Source organism: Camelus ferus, chromosome 21 (genome assembly GCF_009834535.1).
Source record: "Camelus ferus isolate YT-003-E chromosome 21, BCGSAC_Cfer_1.0, whole genome shotgun sequence".
Lineage (NCBI taxonomy): Eukaryota > Metazoa > Chordata > Mammalia > Artiodactyla > Camelidae > Camelus > Camelus ferus.
In genome coordinates, this window is record NC_045716.1 from 11,702,069 (window position 1) to 11,721,664 (window position 19,596).

General features: G+C 32.8%; 1 protein-coding gene across 3 annotated transcripts in view; it reads left to right on the plus strand.

Annotated features, from left to right (window-relative positions):
* Positions 1-19,596, plus strand: part of KIFAP3 (kinesin associated protein 3) — a 128,018-nt gene that overhangs the window by 36,518 nt on the left and 71,904 nt on the right. For all 3 annotated transcript variants that reach the window (XM_014555981.2, XM_006173233.2, XM_032463764.1), the window contains one exon: positions 9,507-9,669. In XM_014555981.2, the coding sequence (XP_014411467.1) occupies positions 9,507-9,669 (163 nt within the window). The remainder of the gene's footprint in view (positions 1-9,506; positions 9,670-19,596) is intronic.

A 19,596-nucleotide genomic window follows, 5' to 3' on the forward strand; every position in this document is an offset into this window, starting at 1 on the left:
TTCTGTTCCCAGTGCCAATTTATTATTCGTGCTCTCTTTAGTTATACTCATGTCATTTCTTGTTTGAATTATTACAGTAGGTTCCTATTTGCCGTCTTACATTGTGTTGATGCAGTTATCTTTGAGAAATAGTACAAGTTGATCATATATTTTTTCTCCATCTGAAAAAATGACATAGAAATATGTGAAGGTGGAATAAAAGTTATCTGCTTTCTTCCATGTCATTAAAAAGTATTCATAAGCACAATAGTATATTAAATAGATTATACATTAACTATACCTTATTTTCAAATACATAAGTTGTTTATAGTTTTAGCTATTATAAATAAGACTTCAGTGGACACATTTCTATATGCATCTTTGTCTATATTTCTGTTTATTTTCTTAGGAAAAGTTTCTAGAAATGGAGTTATTAGATCATTGGCCTTAACTGTGTTGAAAATTGTTTTAAAACTATATGCTAATACAAGTCATTATGTGACTATATTATTGATATAGGTGGATTCTTCAGATAGTCTAACTGTATAGTATTTCTATCTGTTTTTATTTTTTTAAATCTAATGAGCTGGGAAATAGCTTATGCTTATTGAATGACATGACATGCTCTTTGAAAACCTGAGACTGATTAATCATATTTAATAAGTGCCTTGAATTCTGATACTTGAAATATATGAAATTTTATTTTACACACATAGTATCTGTCATTTTCATCATTACTATATAATTATTAGTGATCACTGTGTGTCTGATACTGTTTTAAAATTGAATTTATTTAGAGAGATTAATCAAAAACATGTTTTTTTGTTTTCATTGAGCTTGTATTCAAGAAGAATGTGATGTGGTGACATATATTCTTCTGAGTATAGTTACAGTGTGGCTAAGTAGTTGCTTCCCCTTGCTGTAAATTGAAATATATTCTTCCATTTATATGTTTAAAATAAGTTCACCTTTAATAGGTTTGTAAAATTCAAATTGATTTGCCATCAGCATGTGTCTACTCTGCATTGATTAGATTCATATTAGATAGCAATCTTATGTGTCTCTGTCAAAAATGATCTCAAGAATATAATTAATAATTTTCTGATAAAATCTTAGATTTGGAAGATACAATATAAATTATCTCATCAAACCTCATTTTTTGTTGAGGAGGAAAACCAGGTTCAGAAAAGGTAATTCATCCAAGGTCATAAGAATGATTTGATTGGCCAGATTTTTAGTGTAGATGGCATGCCTTTCAACTTTCATTGTGAAGAAAATTCATTTAAGGGCATTATATAGAATCAGGATTATTAGAGCTTGACTAGACCTTATATCCATGTCCACATTTTGTAAATTAAGTCCTAATTTTGCAGATGAAGTAGCAGAGGATTAGAGAGGTTGAATAATTTGCTCAAGGAAACATCTCCAGGTATTTGTCTTCTTCCTCTTTCTGCCTCCAAGGAAGTTTTTTTAAATTTTTATTTTATGTTTTTTAGAAAAAACATTTTTAGCAAGATTAAGTATAAGCAATTATTAAATGTTGGCTTTCAGAAACACTGAAAAAGAATTACTTAAAGGCTGAAATAAATTTACTGACAGGTTGTTTGATAAACTGTCACTTTACATAGAACTTTAAATAAAAGTGCTAATTAACTATACATTCGATTTATAGACATAAAATTGAGAGGGTATTACATGTTGAGACAATTACTAAATTTAACTTTTGAGATTGGGCTTTTATCAACTAGAAAGGAACATGATTAAAAGACTGTGTCTAGTGTTTAACCATCTTATTGGGCTACATGGCACATATTTTACATTCCAGGCACTACAATGGAAATACAAAGTAATTTTTTAAAAGCCCTCTCCAAGTTGCTTTATTAAGGTTGTTATAACAACCAGTGTGTACTATGGCTTTTTTGAAAGAAAAATATTACTTAATATAATTAGTAACAGATGAAGCCTGTGGCAATTTTATTTAAAAGGGATGGAGGAGCGGAATGACTGATCTATTTGTGAGGTTGTATTATTTATTTAAATAAAGTGTTCATGTTACTGTTGATATGAACTAATACTGACCTTGCTTTTTAGAGTTATATATTTTAAAGGAAATTTAGGTTGCTTTAAAAATTTTTTTTTAATTAATGATTTAAATTGAGTTTTCAAACTGTATAAATACAATGTAATTAAAATATAAAAAGTCATATTAGAATATGAATTTAAGAACAACAGAGAAGATATATATTCCTTAAGTTGCTTATTTTCTTACTGAGTTTTAAAAGTTGTTTTTATATTTTGAATATTACCTTTTATCAGTTATATGTTTTGTAAGTATTTACTCCTTTTTTGTGGCTTGTGTTTTCATTTTCCTATGAAGAGCAGAGGTTTTAATTGTTACAAATTCCAGTATATAAAAAAAAAAACCTCTTTGATGGATTGTATTTTGGTGGTGTATATAAGAAATCTTTGTTTAACTCAAGATCACAAAGATCTCTCCCTATTTTCTTTGAGAAGTTTTATAGGGTTTGTGTTGTGTTTTTGTTTTAGTCTGGGATCCATCTGTTTTCAGTTAATTTTGCATATGGTACAAGGTATGGGTCAACATTCATGTTTTGAATATGGATGTCCAATTGTTCTAGCACCATTTGTTGAAAATACTGTCCCTTCTCCACTGAATTGGTTTTGCGCCATATTGAAATTGCTTTTGTACCATTGTTGAAAATCATCTGCCTATATATGTGCGATTTTATTTTTGGACTCTCTTCTATTTCGTTGATCTATGTTCCTGTCCTTTGGCTGATATATCTTTGTCTTGATTACTGTAACTTCATAATAAGTCTTGAAATCAGGTAGTGTAAGGCCTCAAATGTTGTTATTTTTTCGGTATTATTCTAGCTATTTCAAATTCTTTATCTTTTCGTATACGTTTAAAATCAACTAGTCTATTTATTTAAAAAAAAATCCTGGAATCTTGATTGGGATTGCATTGACTCTATTGGCAAGATTCAATACATTAGTCATATTGGAGTCTCCAGTCCATCACCATGGTATAACTCCATTTCTTTAGAGCTTTCTTTTTTTTTCTTTAGATCTTTCTTGATTTCTTTCATCATTTTGTAGTTTTTATGCCTAAGTGTTTTACCATTATAATGGTAGTTTTTAAAAAAGAAAGTATGTTTCCTGTTGTTGATTGATAGTGTATAGATAAACAGTTGAATTTGTATATTGACCTAGTGTCCTGTGACCTTGCTAAATTCATTTGTTTACTTGTGGCTTCTTGTAGATTCTTGGGAATTTCTAAGTAAACAATTATGTCATCATTAAGTAGAAAATTTTATTTCTCCATTCTTATCTGAATTTTTTTAATTTCTTTTCTTTTGATTTTTCTTTTTGTCTCATTGTACTGGTTAAGTCCTCTAGTATGATATTAAAAAAGGAATGCTTGACTTGACATCCCTGCCTTATTACTGGTTTTAGGAGGGAAACAATGTCTTACTGTTGATATAATGTTATCTAGGTTTTTTGTAGATACTTTATCAGTTTTAGTAAGTTCTGTTCTTGTTCTAGTTTGCTGAGACTTTCTATCATGAATGGATGTTGGATTTTGTCAGATGCCTTTTCTGCATCGAGATAATCACATGGTGTTTCTTGTTAGACTGTTGATATAGTAAATTGTATTGATTGACTTTCAAATGTTGAGCCATTTTTGCATTCAGTGGATAAACACCACTTAGTCAGGATATGTTGCCTTTTTATATATTGCCAGATTTGATTAGCTAATAGATCATTGAAGATTTTGTGTTTATTTTTATGAGAGACTACTAGTTTATAGTTTTCTTATAACGTCTTGGTCTGGTTTTGCTATTAGGGTAACTCTGACCTCATAGAATGAGTCCCCTTCATTCCCTTTTCATTTTGTTTGTTTGTTTGTTTTTGCAAGGGTTTGTGAAAATTGGTATTATTTGTACTTAAATATTTAATAGCATTTACCAGTGAAGTCATCTGGGCATGAAGGTTTCTTTCTTTGAATTTCTTTAACACATATAAGACTATTCAGGTTATCTGTTTCTGTTTGAGTGGTAGCTTTGTAGTTTGTGTCTTTCAAGGGATTTTTCTGTTTCATCAGTGTTGTCAAAGGTATAGGCATAAATTTTTTTATATTTTTTCCTTCTTATATCTTCAAAGTCTGAAGGTCTGAAGTGATTTTTCCTGTTTCATTATTGATATTGGTAATTTGTTTTTTCTCACTCTTTTTTAAGTAGGATAGTGGTTTATCAGTATTACTGATATTTTCAGAGAACCAGCTTTTGGTTTCATGTTTGATTACTGGAAGATATTTTCACTGACTATAGAATTCTGGGTCGACATGCTTTACAAATATCACTGCATTGTTTTCTGGCTTGCGTAGTTGTTGATAAATAGTGTGATGCCATTCTTTTGTCCTCTATTTGTAATGAGTCTTCTATTTTCTGCTTGCCTCCAAGATTCTATCTTTGCTTTTCAGCAGCTTGACTATGTTTGAGCATGTGTGTTGTATTCCACTTGGGGTTCTCTGAGCTTATATCTGGGGTTTGATGTCCTTCATTGTTCTTGGGAAATCCTTAGCCATTATCTCTTCAAGTGTTGCTTCTGTCTCTTTCTGCCTCTCTTCTGCTGGACTCCATTTACACATGTTAGTTCATTTGATACTGGCTCATGGCTCTTAGAAGCTATATTGCTGTGTTTTGTTCTTTTCATTTTTCTTTTTTTTGGGGGGGGTGGGTTAGTGGTGTGGGACAGCTTGGAAAATTTCTGTTGATCTACCACTGGGTTTACTTATTTTGTTATTGGCTATATCGAATCTATTCATGAGCTCATTGAAGGTTTCTGTTATCTCTGTATTATGTATGTTGTTTGTGTATGTGTTTTAATATTTCCATTTAATTCTTTTGGTATCATTTTTCACTGTGAGATTCTCTGTTCATTCATGTTTTTCATCTTTTCCAGTAGAACCTTTAACATATTAATCATAGTTATTTTAAATTCTCTGTCTGATAATTTTACAAGTCATATCTGAGTCTAGTTCTGTTGATTGCCTTATCTAGTCTCATTGGGTTATTTTCTTGCTCTTTCATGTGTCTTAATTTTTTATTGAAAGCCAGATACTATGTGTAAATTAGGAGGGAGTGAAATAGGTACAATTTATATCTGGAAATGGATAGACCTTTTTTTCCTAGGCATTTAATGTGGATGTGGGAGATTGTCATTTTTGTCAGGAGTTTAGCTGTATTTAGTTACCAACCAGGCACCATTAGCTTCAAATTTGTCTAGCATTGCTTTGTGTTTTGTGGAGTATTGATTGTCAGAGGGTTTTTTTCAACTTTCAAATGTGCCACCTTCTACTTCAGGCTTTCCAAGTGTGCCTATGCTCCAAAGAGGATCTCTCTCCTAATTTTAACTCCGCTAGCAATATACTGCTGTTATCTGGCATTTGGCTTTTGCTAATCTGGTGGCAGAGGCAACGAGGGGGAGCTGCTTTTTTCATTGTTCTACTTTAGCCTTAGGCCAGTCTTAGACTAGTCCTGTTTATATGGTTTTCAGCAGTGAGACTTTGTAAGTCATCCTGTCAGCTCCTCTCCTCCGTATTGTTTTGTTTCCTTTCCCTAGCTGCTGTGAGTCTTCACCTGTGCTTCCCAAGTGACAGGATTTGCTGTACTTCCCCAAGAAGCTTAAGTCTTTTGTTTTTTGAAGGAAAAAGGAGAAAAGGGCCTGGACAGGGTTTTATGCCTTCTCTCCAGTAGTAGCTGCGCCCCTCCGCTAGGCCCATGCCACTGAGGCGAAGTTTTCTTTCAACTCGTCCCCTATCCCCAGTTTTTCTTATGACCTTCTGATAAGGTCCTTGGAAAAGAGCTTTCAAGTGGTTGCAAACTCCCTGAGCATCTCTAGCTTCAAAGTTCTGTAGTCTCAGGCTACTTCACATTTGGCTTTTAGCAAATTGTTTAAAGGTTTTTGTGCAATCTTCCCATCTACTATGGCAGCTCTGTTTCTCCCCAGTGCTCATGACCCTTCTCTCCTTTGGGGTGCCAGTTTTCCTTATCTTTCAGGCCAGTTGATTTCCCTGCAACCTCAGCTCTCTGGTGGTTTTTATTTTAAGTTATGATTTTGTATTTTGTATTTTTCTTGCAGTTAGGATTGGAACCATGTCCTTTCCAGCGTTTTACATTCTAAGAGGAAGTTTGAGGTTCTGCTTACTTTTTTTAATCACTAATACCTCTACCTGAGTAATTCCATGACATTTTAATTAATATCACTAGTTCTGTTCTTGCCCCCTTCCAATACATTTGTAGACAGAATGACAATTTTTAAAGAGTATCTGGAATGCTATGTTTTCCATGTCACCTCAGGGCCTTTGTACATGCTATTTTTTTTCCATCTTCCACCTCTTCAGTTAACTTCAGGTTATTTCTGTTTATCCAGATTGTTTTTCCTCAGAGAAGCCTTCCTTGACAACTTCTCATACTGAGATTATATCATGTTTACTCTTTATATTCTTTCATGGTATTCTATTTATTTCTCACATATACTAGTTATACAGTTACAATTAATGTAACTGTACAATTGGTATTTTTGTTTGTTTCTTTCTTATTTCACTCTGTCTAAAATATAAGCTCCATGAAGACAGGAACCATTTCTTTTTTGTTAACTGGAACATACCCAGGGCTTAAGTAAAGAAGTATTTGTTAAATGGATAAATAAATAAAGCTGGAAAAGAAGTTATTCACTGTAATCAAAGAAGCTAGTGATAGAATTATTGTTTGGTATGAATGTGACAAATATTTGTCACTGGCCTCTGTGGAAATTGTTGTGGGAAGTTAATAAGTGATTGCACCAGCCTGCTTGGAAGACTAAATTAGGAGAAAGGGAGAACCAAAGTTAAAGAGAGTCTTTGGACCTATTCTTAAATGAAGAGCTCTAGGATATGACTGCAGTTTGGCCATGGAGTATAGGTACAGGTCTAAAGTAATAATTATTGTTGGTTTGTCAGTTTAGCATTTTTAAAAAAATTTATGTTTACTCCTTGACATGGAATAAAAGGAAAAAAATATGAGGCCTCAATTATTACTGTGATTTTTATGAGGTCAGTGAAAAATGGCAATAAAGATATGGGAAGGGTGGCATAAATAAAGGCTTTAGACTTACAATGAAAGAAAAAGTAGAGCAAGGTTATTCATAAATTTTTTGGTAATCAGAAAAATATGTAGTTACATAGAATTTTTCTTCTTCTTTGGCCATTGTTTTGTAACAAAGACATGATACATTTTTATAACCAAGTTTTGCTGATAGTTACCTTAAAAATGTGAATACAGGGCTTACAATACCATATAGGTTCTGTCCTCTGACTTCCTACTCTAAACAAGCTCTCTTGAAGCAATTTTATAATCTAGAATAGGGATCAACAAACTTTTTCTGTAGATGATCAAAACAGTCAATATTTTAGGTTTGGTGGTTCCTATTGGGTTCCTATTCCTTGTGGTCTCTGTTGCTGCTACTCAATCTGCTGTTGTGTAGCATGATTGCTGCCACAGACTGTCTCTAAACAAAGGAACATGGCTGTGTTCCAATTTTTATTTATTAAGACTGAAATTCGAATTTCAGATACTTCTTGTGTCATGAAATATTTTTCACTTTTTTTCAGCTATTTAAAAATGTAAAAGTGAAAAACCAACTTTTAGTTCTTGACTTGTATGGAAACAGATGACAGCCCAGATTAGACCCACTCGCCATAGTTGCTGACACCTTCCTGGAGTTTAAACTATTACTTATAGCCTAGATTTACTCCTGATTATTTTTTAAGATTTCCAAATATCCACTGAGTATCATCTCAAATTAAACATGGCAAAAATTAAAATAACTTTTTGCCCTCCTGGAAAAGGCTACACCTGTTTTTCAATTTAACGATCTCAGTTAATGGCACCTACATCCATCTTATCGACTGTGCGGAAAAGGGTCCTGAGATTGCTCTCCTTAGGTAGGCCTTCTTTCAGGATTGGCCCTTGGCTGGTGTCTGGGAGCTTGGAGATTTCAAGAGTGTTCTCACTGTTCCCTAACTGATAAGTGTGCTTTACTGTTTACACAAGCAGTGTGGTTTATGCCAAACACCTGCTTTCCTTCTCAGAGTTTGGAATTTTAGTTTATGCTAGGCAGAGGTTTCATGTGATCAGTCCCCAGTAAAAACCTTAGGCACTGAGCCTCGGTCTCAGTTCAGTGCTGAAGCCTGTGTGACTCTATGAGGAGAGGGTTCTAGGAAGCTTACTTCTGGTTTCCTTTGGACTTTGCCTTCACGTGCCTTTTCCCTTTTCTGATTTTCCTTTACATCCTCTTGTTATAATAAATCATCTTCATGAATACGACTATATGCTGAGTTCTGTGAGTCCTCCTGGCAAATCACTGGGCCTGGGGTAGTCTTGGGGATCCCTGACACACTGACCAAGCCAAAAGCCTGAAGGTCACCTTCAGAGCTTCCTTTTTACTTCTCATTCGAATGCTTTGACCATATCTTCTAAACACCTCTCAAATTACTCTTTCCTCTTTAATCTCTTTGTCCCTTTTTGATTCAGACCTTAATCATATCTTAACTATCTACTGAAATATATGCTTATGTGCCTGCCTTCAGTGTCTACCTATTCCAGTCTGTTCTGTACAGTGCCCCTTAGTCATGTTTGTGTACGTATGTATGTGTGTGTTTGTATGTGTTGATAAGTTTATCTTTATGCTATTAGTCTGACCACATCACCTTCTGGACTTAAAATCATTCAAGGCACTCTACTGCCTAAGGAATAATGTAAACTTAGCAGATTCTTAAAAACTTTTTGTGATCGGTTCAGTGTTTGTCTGTACAGGTTCCTGCCACTCCCCAACATATACTTTATACTATGGCCGTAGCAAAGTACTTGCAGTGCCTTAAATAAGCTCTTTTATGCCTAAGTGCCTATCCACTGTTTTTTTCTTCTACTTGGATTACCATTGTCTTTACCAGAGAGCAAATTATTACACATTGTTTAAAACTTTGTTCTTAGTTTAGTTTTTCTGACCTTCTAGGTAGCTTAGTAGTTCCTTCCATGTTTTTTTCCAGAGCACTTTGTGTATTCCACTTTTATCACATTCTGTTTTAATTATTTGTTGTATTTGTCTGCTCTGTGTTTAGACTGGAATCCTTGAAGGCCAAGATGAAATCTTGTTTAATCTCACATAGGGCCTGGCACTTAGTAGGTGAAGTCAATAATATGCTTTTAAGAACCCAGTATAATTTGTCTTCCACTTGATGGTATGAAGTGAGAAAAGGAAGGGATAAAGTGGAAATATATATTTTCTCCTCAAAAGTTTGGTTTCAAATAAGTTTACAGATTAAAATGAGAGTAATTAACACATAATTACTTATAAAATCAATACACAGGAGGGGAAAAACAATGGAAAAATAATTCTTTGTGATCTTTTTTGTCTTACTGTGCATCAGAGCCTCACTGCATTTGTATTATTGTTTTACATAGGTGGAAATGGATATTGTTGAAAAGCTAGTAAAAATGATACCTTGTGAGCATGAAGATCTGCTGAATATCACCCTCCGACTCTTACTCAACCTGTCCTTTGACACAGGACTGAGGAATAAGATGGTACAAGTTGGACTGCTTCCCAAACTCACTGCACTCTTAGGTATGCTTTTTAAAAATTAATGATAGCGTTGCTTGGAATTTCCAACATCATGGAAAATTTAGCTGCGTTTGAAAGTCTGCTGGAAAAAAAAAACATTCTGTATATGTTGTTTGATTGTGTGCTTAATAATAAAAATAAGCAGAATGAATGAAAAATGACACGTGCCAGGATTTCCATGGTGCTACAGAATGAAATGGAATACAAATTTTCAGCTGTTTGACTTTGTTGACCCATGTGAAAGTGAATCCAAAGTGAAAATACAAATTTACTACCATGGGAGCAAGAAGGAAAAATTACTTTTTCTTCAGTACTTTCTTAAAAGGCATATATCATTTAAGTTCTTATATTCTTCCATGCCTTTAAAATACTCCTTACCCATATACAAATTTGTGGAGCCTTTTTATCATAAACTAAAAAAATATTTTTATATAGTGTCAGTCAGGAAACGTATTGGAGGATTCAGTTTATACATTATTTTCTATTAGTTATTAGCAAGATATACATATAGCAAGGATAGATCCAAGAGTTAACTCTTCCATGCTCAGACATAATGATTCTCATATATACTGCTTCTTAGCAGAGTATTAAAAAAACCCTTTTTGACCTGTTAAATGGCTGTATAACCATAAGTACCTGCTACTCCCCAATATATATGTTATATACTATGTCCATACTGAACCTCTTACAGTTCCCTAAACAAACTCTTTTATGCCTTAGTGCCTATCCACCTGCTCTTTACCTCCACTTGGAATGCCATTGCTCTTCTTAACCAGGAAGCAAATTTTTACTCATCTTTTAATACCCTATTCCTTTGTTTCAGCACTGCAGTTTCGTTCTTTTTTTGTAGTTTTCTTCATATATTCAAATATTTTTAAGCGGTGGAATAGTTGGAATGATTTAAAATTAAGTTTATTCTTAGTTATCTATATTTATGAATCCAATCTCTCATTGACATGGTCATTATTTTTTTATAATGCTAGTAGTAAATTTTGTTGAATGTTTGCTTTGCCCGTTATTTTGCTGTGTGCTTTATTTACATTATCTTGTGAAATCCCCATCCGAGATCTTTATCCAAGATTACACAGCTGGTTAAAAAGCAAAAGCTCAAATTCAAACTCAGGTATATATGCTGCCTAAGTTGGAGTTATTAACTACTATAATAAACTACCATGTCTAATTATATTAAGTCGACTATGATTAGATAAATAGGCAGCACTATAATTTAAAAATCCAGTTCTCCAAGTCCCCTTAAAAATTTTTTTTAAGGAAATTTATTTCTTAACTCTTCTTCTCAGAATAGAAAAACCTTTCATCTGTTAGTCCAAGAACATTTGGTCCATTGTCCAGTCCACAAATATTGCACAGGACTTATATTATACATTTTAGAAAAAACTCTATTGAGGAGCACTTTCAAAAATTGCTTTTGGGGAACCAAAGCAATACAAATATTTAGTGAGGAAACAGGAAACCCTTAAAATAAAATTGGTGGGCCTTTAATTTATGCGACCCTTTGTTTATCATAAATCTAACAGAATTGGATATCAAATATTAGGTCAGATTCTTCATGTGTGAATATTAATAAATTGAAGTCCTTTTCCTGAAGTAATTCATAGTTTATTTGGTTTGTGCAGTATCAAATCATTTACTTTTATGAAGCAAGTGATTAAAAAAGATTTAGAGGAATTTATTCACAGGATACCCATTTCATACTTGTTAACAAATAGTAAATTTTGGCATATAAGATATAATATGCAATATAAGGTTATTTTTCATCTCTCCTGGAGCTCATTTCTTGAGTCAGACTGTCCTATTAGAGTTGTTACTTTTTTAACTTCTAAACATGTCATGTTGGGCAAGTTACCCAAACTCTGCTTTGGTTTCCTCATCTCTAAAATGAAGTTAATAATTATAACCAACTTAAGTTCTTTTGAGGATTAAATGAGGTATTGCATGCAAATTGTTTAGAACAGTACCTGACACATAGTATTTTTTAATAAACATTAGCTATAATTATTTTTCCTATTAACATCATCATCATTATCATTATTTAATGTAAAGTGGACATTCTGTAAGAACCTTTCTCTGAGCACAAAAATACCCATCTTATAGATATTAAATTATGGCTGCCAAACAAGGTAGCTTACTTATTTTTACTTCCCTGTGATGTGCATGCAGTTTAATTCAATTTAAGTCAGTAAAATGCTGATAATATACTATGGCAGAACATAATGCTAAACACTATGGAGAAATATTTTTCAATCCATAGATATATTGGAATTCAAAAGAGAGAATGTTCCCATATTGGTACTTCATAGACAGAGTACCAGATGAGATGGACATTGACAGATTCGTCATTTTAGCAAGGTGATATTTCAAAGGAAAGAACAGAGGCTGTAGAAACTATTTCAGATCCAGATTACCTAAGGCATAGATGGTGCTTGGCCAGTTTGAGGAACAATAACTAAGAAAATAGTAAGAGATAATTTTGAAAAAATGGGTTCATGCTCTTATGTGGTATTATGAAGTTTAAGGCCATGCTAAGAGTTACACTTAAATAGTTGGTGGTAGGAATCATTGCAGGTTTTTGAGCTGGTTAGGTCATAATAGAGTTCTGCTCTAGGAAAATTAATCTGACATCATCCTATTGGATGCACTAAAACTAGAATCTAAAGATGAAATCCTGTTGTAGCAAGACAAGAAGTAAAGAAAACTTCATTTAGGGAAGGTGGTACGTCAGCATGAGGCAAAAGAAAGGGCAAAAGAGATGATAGATCACATGTAGACTCAACATGACATGGCTACTGTTTGGATAATGGAATATGATACAGAGAAAGAATTCATTAAACTCAGTAACTATTAGAATGTTAATGCCAGGAAGAAAAATAGCGAAGTGTAAAGGAAGTAGTTTGAGGGAGTCAGTGATGGACTTAGTTTGAGATATGTTGGAGACCTCTTAGACAGAGATGTTCAGTAAAAAGACGGAAACTAAGTCTAGAGCTCAGGAGAGGTAGTGGTTAAAAAAAAAAAAAAAGCTTGTCTAATAGGTGAATAAAACTGAAAAAAGATGCCATTAAACAAAATATAACAGAGAAAATTGCTAATTTTTCAACAATACATAAAAAACACATCAAGTTTAGGCTGTTAGAGAAGCAGTGATTCTTGGAATTGTCACACAGTAGAGAAATGAGGAAGCTTTGTGTAGGAAGAGCAACTGAAAATTTTTTACTTTTCACTCATTCTTTCAAAGTGTCACTTTGTTATTTTCTTTGAAATATTACGAAGTCCTAGGGCATCAGATTTTACTACACTAGGGAGAGTAAAAATCTAGTATTACTCTAACTTTACATTACATAAGTAGAAATGGATGATCTTAAAAATTTCCACCTCTGTTCGTGGCTGATCTATAAAAACTGATTCAAAGCAAAATAATTCTGTTGAGATGTTTTAGCTTGCTTTAGTAACTTCTTACCTTATCTATGGTAAGTAAAACATTATGGCTAAATAACATTCCTCATTAAAATATCCACAGAAATTTTCTTTGAGAATAAAATTTTTTAAATATGAAAAGGCATTGTGATTTGAACAATTATTAAAAGCAAAGAGGAAGTTAGTTATAGCTTTTGCCATGTGAGGAATCAACATTCATTTATAAACTCATGAAAACTTTTCATCTATCTGAAGACTACTGAGTAGGCTCTAAAATCATTCCTGTTCAGGTAAAGATTCAGTATGACATACTTTCCCCTACTCCCTTTTGTTACCCACATGTCACTGAATCTGAACTTAAATAGTTCCTAATTTTTCAAATGTTCATGTTTTTTGCCTGATAACTTTCTTTAGTTCCTCCTCTTCATCCCACTTACAAGCCATGGAAACAACAGCAATCATGGATAGTAAATAGAATATCTTCTGGTATTCCAGGATCAAGGAAAGGGAGAAAATGTACATATTGAAGAGAAATGAAATGTACCAGAGAACAGTGCCTTCCAACTTGTATAAAATACTTCAGAATCTCTACAGGTGTTCAGAATACCTACAAGTTACATCTGTTTACTTATTTTACATTCTTTTTATTTAATTATTTTAATGGCACTGTTATTTTCTATTCTTTTTAATTTAAATTATGGAGTAAATAAGCTTCTATGGGCTCTTTTATAAGGTGAGCCTATGAAGAAAGACTTCCAAATTCCAAATAACCAATTCAATATGAACTTTTGGAACATGACCTTTTTGTGAACTTTATAATTGTTTCTATTTTATTGTGTCCCCAAAATGGCATCACTTCCCAGAAAAACCTATCTATTAAATGTATTAGTTGGGAAGACAAGCCTGTGATTATTAATAAACAACCCTAAGATCTCAGAAGCTTAAAATACAACGAAGTTTTATCTTTTGCTCATATTTGTATCTCTAATAGGTGAATAGAAAGTTCTGGTCCATGTTAGCATCAGTCAAGGACCCAGGCTAATAGAACCTCCAGGTGACTGTGGCACCAGGGAAGGGAGAACAGAGAAAATGAAGAATTGCAAGCTTCTCTTAAAGGCTTCCTCTCTGAAATGACAAATATCATTTTTGTTTACATTTCCATTGATAAAGCAAATTACATAGCCATGTACATCTTTAACAGGGTAGGCAAATGCTTACTTGGAGATTAGTAGTGGACCATTGGTGAGCAAGCAGCCTAATGATCCTGAAAGGTATTTTTCAATTTTTCTGAGTTTTAAGTGGGTTTCAAGGATTACCAGAATCTCTTAAAAAGTACATGCTGAGACAGTAAGCAGATATTACCCTATGTAGTATACCCCACAACTGTGGTAGCACAGAGCACATAGATTAAAAGCCAGAATTCTGGAGTCAGACTGTATGAATATTGGCTTCATCAGTTACTATGTGATATTGCACAAATTACTTAACCATGCGTCAGTTTTCTCATCTCCAGTATGTAGATAATAATGGTACAGATTATTAGGGAAGGGTTAAATGAGATAATGCAGTAAATATTTGTAAATACACATTATATGTGAAATTATTATAAAACTACATAGAACACAAACAACTGATACACAGAAATGGGTGTTTTTTGATAAGTTTTCCAGGCTTACACTATTAAGGGTATTTAATCTTTTTGTATTTAAAAATTAATTACATGTTTCTTTTCTTAAATATTTTCTTTAATTTACTTTTTAACACATAAATATGATTTAATTTTTTATTGAGAAGCAGTAGTGGTTAAAACCATAGGCTTTGGAGTCAAGAGTGCCCGTGTTCAAGTGCTATGTAATATTAGCTATGATTGTTTTTGTTACCATTGGTTCAAATTTGTAATTCTAAAGATAACTTATTATACAGGGCTGTAAGTAATACTGTGCTCAAGTATTTCCCCTTGCTAAATGACCCCAGGATGCCATGTATTTTTAATTTTTATGTACAGTTTTTCTGTTTTCCCCTCTTGTTCTTGGTGGTCACTTCTCATTTCTTCTGCACCAGCAGCAATTCTATGGCAGCAGTTTTCCTTTCCTTTAATGATATATTTCTAATCTCTTGTGGTCTTGGAAACCAACACCTGAACTTATTTGAAGTGTATATTTTGTTAAAAATAAATTCCAAATTAATGCTGGAAGGGTTCTCTTCCTAGTAACATTTATTGCATGGACCTTGTAACATTTCTTTTGACTGTAAACCTATTTTGCTCAATTGTGCTCTCTGCTTCGTTCAAAGAAATTGTGTTTAGTGTATATACCAAATGATTTCCTGATAAGCAGTTAATAGAATGACCATTTTTACATTTGCTAATAATGTATATGTTATTTGTGTGAAAAATTAAATCATTAACTCCTAAAACTATAAACTGAACTTCTCAATTGAGTAATTCAATATATATTTAATATCTCTGATCTTTGGCCATTACGATTATATAGAAGTTGGCATTATAAAAAGCATAGACTTGAAAGGGATAGGAAATAATTCATCTAGAGCAGTGCCTTTCAGACATCTTTTACAGCAGTCTATAGTAAGGTAAATTTTACATTGCAACCCAGTACTCACATGTGTGTGTGATGTATTTATATGTGTAAGTGTATGTATGTGTGTATATCTATGGGTGTGTATTAACATGCATTATATTTTGTGATATACATTTTGTTTAATATATGTAATTTTTAAAATGTTCATGAAGCAGTATTTACCATTTCTATGTGCAATGCACTATATTTTCTATTTTTTTATTCTTCAATTTTACTTTAACTGACCTAGAGGAAGTGATTAGACTTCTTTCCCTTCAAATCTTCAGAAATATCAGTCTCTGCTAGATTTTTAATGTGTTGAACAGTAGATAATCTAAATTTTTCTAGATTACTCTTTGACTAGTATTTGGAATGATTCTCTGAAATTGAACATTTTTTTGAAAGGGAAAAAAAAACCTGTAAATCGAATATTTAAAGAATTTGCGGTACATTTTCTTCACTGTAGTTACAGAGAAGTAAGTAAAGAGCATACAGTATAGAATATGAGTGGTCACTTTGCTTTTTCCATTAGAAATTAAATTCATTGTTTAGTATATATTCAAGTTAACAAATGACTGTCTGAATTAAAAATTACCGATTTATACATGTAGAAATTACTTAATTTTTGAAAGATGCAAACGATGCAAAAGCATTTTTGTGGAGCTATATATCTGGTAGAACTTTTCAGAAGTGATTTTTTAAGAGATGCTGTTTCAACTGGAAATGCTATCAGATTTTAAGTGGGTTTTCTTTATTATTGTTTAGGGACCCCATAACCGAAAAATCTTTTTATACTTAATAATAGATTATTTTAACTAGAGTATAATGAATCATGAATCTTTCAGGCTCTAATAAAGCTGTCCTATGTGAACATTTAATCCCCTTCTCTTGTATCCTGAAACATTTAACTAGTATATTGCGACCCCTGCTGTTGTGAGAATTGCCAAATAACTGGGAAAAAAAATGCATACTTGAGGAGTCGTGTTATAACTCAGCTCTTTTGCCATGTGAAGCTCTGAATAGAACCAAAAATTATAGTTCAATAGAACCAAAAATTATATTAATATTGTTATATGAATATTTCATTTAGGAATTTTGAATTTAGCTTTTCCTTTGACATCAGGGACATATAAAGGGATTAATAAGGAATTTTAGAAATCATTATTTAAAATTTTTTCTCGACTTATCCTGAAATTGATTTGTTTGAATAGTTTTGATCTTTTCCGAGGCATAGAAAAAGAAGGCATTATCTCCCAAAATATTTCAAAAAATTTTATTTGGGTCCTTGGAAAACGTTATATCTAAAGATTATAAAAACTTATATTTAAATTCCTTTGTTTTTATTTTCTTAAATACCACCAAAATTATTAATTTCTTATTTCATTTTTTGATATATTATTTTCCTAAGATATCATAAGGATCCTAAGTTTATCTCTGCTTGGTCCAGTATCAGTTTATAATCTTTTCAGTTCTATTAATCCCTGTATTTAACACATACTCTATGTTTAGTAACTTTATGTTACCATCTGGGATGCTTGTCACAACCCATGGTTTCAGCAAATTATATGTAAATTGAATTGGACCTACGAAGTTTGGCTTTACTTATGTAATTGTTAGACAGTTCATTCAGGTTTTTTATGATACTGAGTTAACTTCTTTTAAAGCGTTTAAAGATTTTTGGCTCATCTAGGAATCACATCATTAAAAAAATATATATTCCCTTGTCATAACTCCTTAAACCATTTGACATTGATAAGTCTCGAGAGTGCTTCCTTATGTCAGAATATCCCGGGTTGGGAGATGGCAAGGAAATTCCTTTTCTTAGTGTATTCTTCAGTTCCCTAGAAAATGCACTGATAGTGTTTCAAAAGTAATTTGAAAAACTGAATTTTCTTAGCTTTCTGTCAGATGCACCAGGCAAATAATGTTTTTGCACCTCTCAGTTGCCTTGGCTTAGATGTTTCATAAGCTGAGTATTGTTTGTTGTGCTTAGGAATGATGTTAGCACAGAAACAATGATAAATATACAGCCAAAATGTGTTCTTTGGAAGATCCTAGTTCATTGTGACATCAGTTCATACATAAAGCTCAAACATCACAAGACAATGTACTACAGAATGCATAATTTTTAATAATTAAAATTAAAAAATATTTTTTAATTTAAAAACTGCCGTATTTCACCGGTGAACTCTTTGGGACTATTTTGAGTTTATTTAACACTTTTTTTTCCCCTTTGTGAATGACATTGATACGTATTTTAAATTGAGTAAGGTTCTGAGTTTTCATGTCAGCTTTTCAGTTTTTAACTTGATTTTCAAAGGAATTTAAGCTCAAGGGAATGAACCTTAAGAAAATATAAAAGTCATCCTATAAACATGAATTTTTGCATTTGTTAAAATAAAAATAGCATAGGTATAGCCAACCTAATAGTTAGGCAGATTAGGTAGCTACCTGTCAATTACAGGCAGTCACCACCTTCCTCACTTTATCTGCTGCTTTGTGAGTTCCCTGTTTATTAGGAGATTGTAGGAATTTGATGGCTAACGTGTCAGTTTTCAAACTTTTGGTCTCAGGACCTTTTTATATTCTTAATAATCGAGGACCCCGGAGAACTTATGTTTATGGGGGGTTATACTTATGGCTATTTATAATATTCAAGAGTAAAACTGAGAAAATTTTGCATATTTATTTATTTTAAAATAACAAACCTATTACATGGTAACATAAATATTTTTATGAAAAATAACTTTTCCAAAACAAAACAAAAATTAGTGAGAAGAGTGGACATAATTTTACTTTTGCAAATCTCTACAATCAGATAATAATAGACAACAGCTGGCTCTCATACAGCCTTCAGTCTTTTGTGAAATCATATGTCATGTAGCCTCTTATGAAATAATGAGAGAAAAAATGAAAATAATAAATTAGTATGTTGTAAAAATGGTGTGACTTTGCAGATCCCCTTTATGGGACCTCAGACCACACTCTGAAAACCAGTGAATTATAGCATTCTTTTAAAGCTTTTAAGTCCTGTTAGGAACAATACATCAGGAGTCTCAGATTAACAGGTTAAATCTAGCTAGGAGACATGTTTGGTTTTACCAAAATATATTTTCTTAATTTTATATTTGGATTTCTAGAAAGACCCAAACACTCCCATTCCTCTAGAGTAATCTTTATTTTCTTTTATGCTTAGACATTTAGTTATATTTCTTGCCTTGCTCTTTTGACATTTGAGTGTTCAACCACTCACATCTTAGTAAGAATTATTATTACTACCAGTTTCTTTGGTGCTTTGTGAAGGGGGAGAGGAGATTTATGACATGGCATGGGAAGACAGAGATGGGAGACCCTGAGCATAAAGGAACAGCAGCATATAGAAAATTCTGGATAATTAATCAATACTAGGCCTTTAATGCTGCCCAGCAATCATACTACACTTTCTTTGTCTGGTCATTTTCCCACTCTTTCAGGTGAGGATTTCATCCCTCTACCTTCTCCTAAATTCAACACCTTACCCTCATCCTCAGCTCATTCCTTGTTTTGCTTTCTATTTCACTGACAAAGTAGAAGCAATCCAAAGAGAACTTTGGTGGGTTTCTGTTGCCACACTTACCCTCCTGCTTGCATCTGTCTATGCGTTGCTTCTCTCCAATTATTATGCACTTGCCCCTACTCTTATCGTAGGTCATGCTCCCACCCCACCCCATTCTCTCTCTCCAGTTCAGGATTCTTGCTCCAGCAGTTCTTCTCTCTGTCTCACATCATTAATTTTCCCCCGCTATTAGATCCTTGCTATCAACATACAAATATGCTGTTTGTTATATCATCCATCTTAATAAAAATTCTTGACTCTTCACTCTTTTACCTTTCAGCTGTCATCTCACTTCTTTTCTTCCCACTATTGCAGAATGCCTCTTAAGAG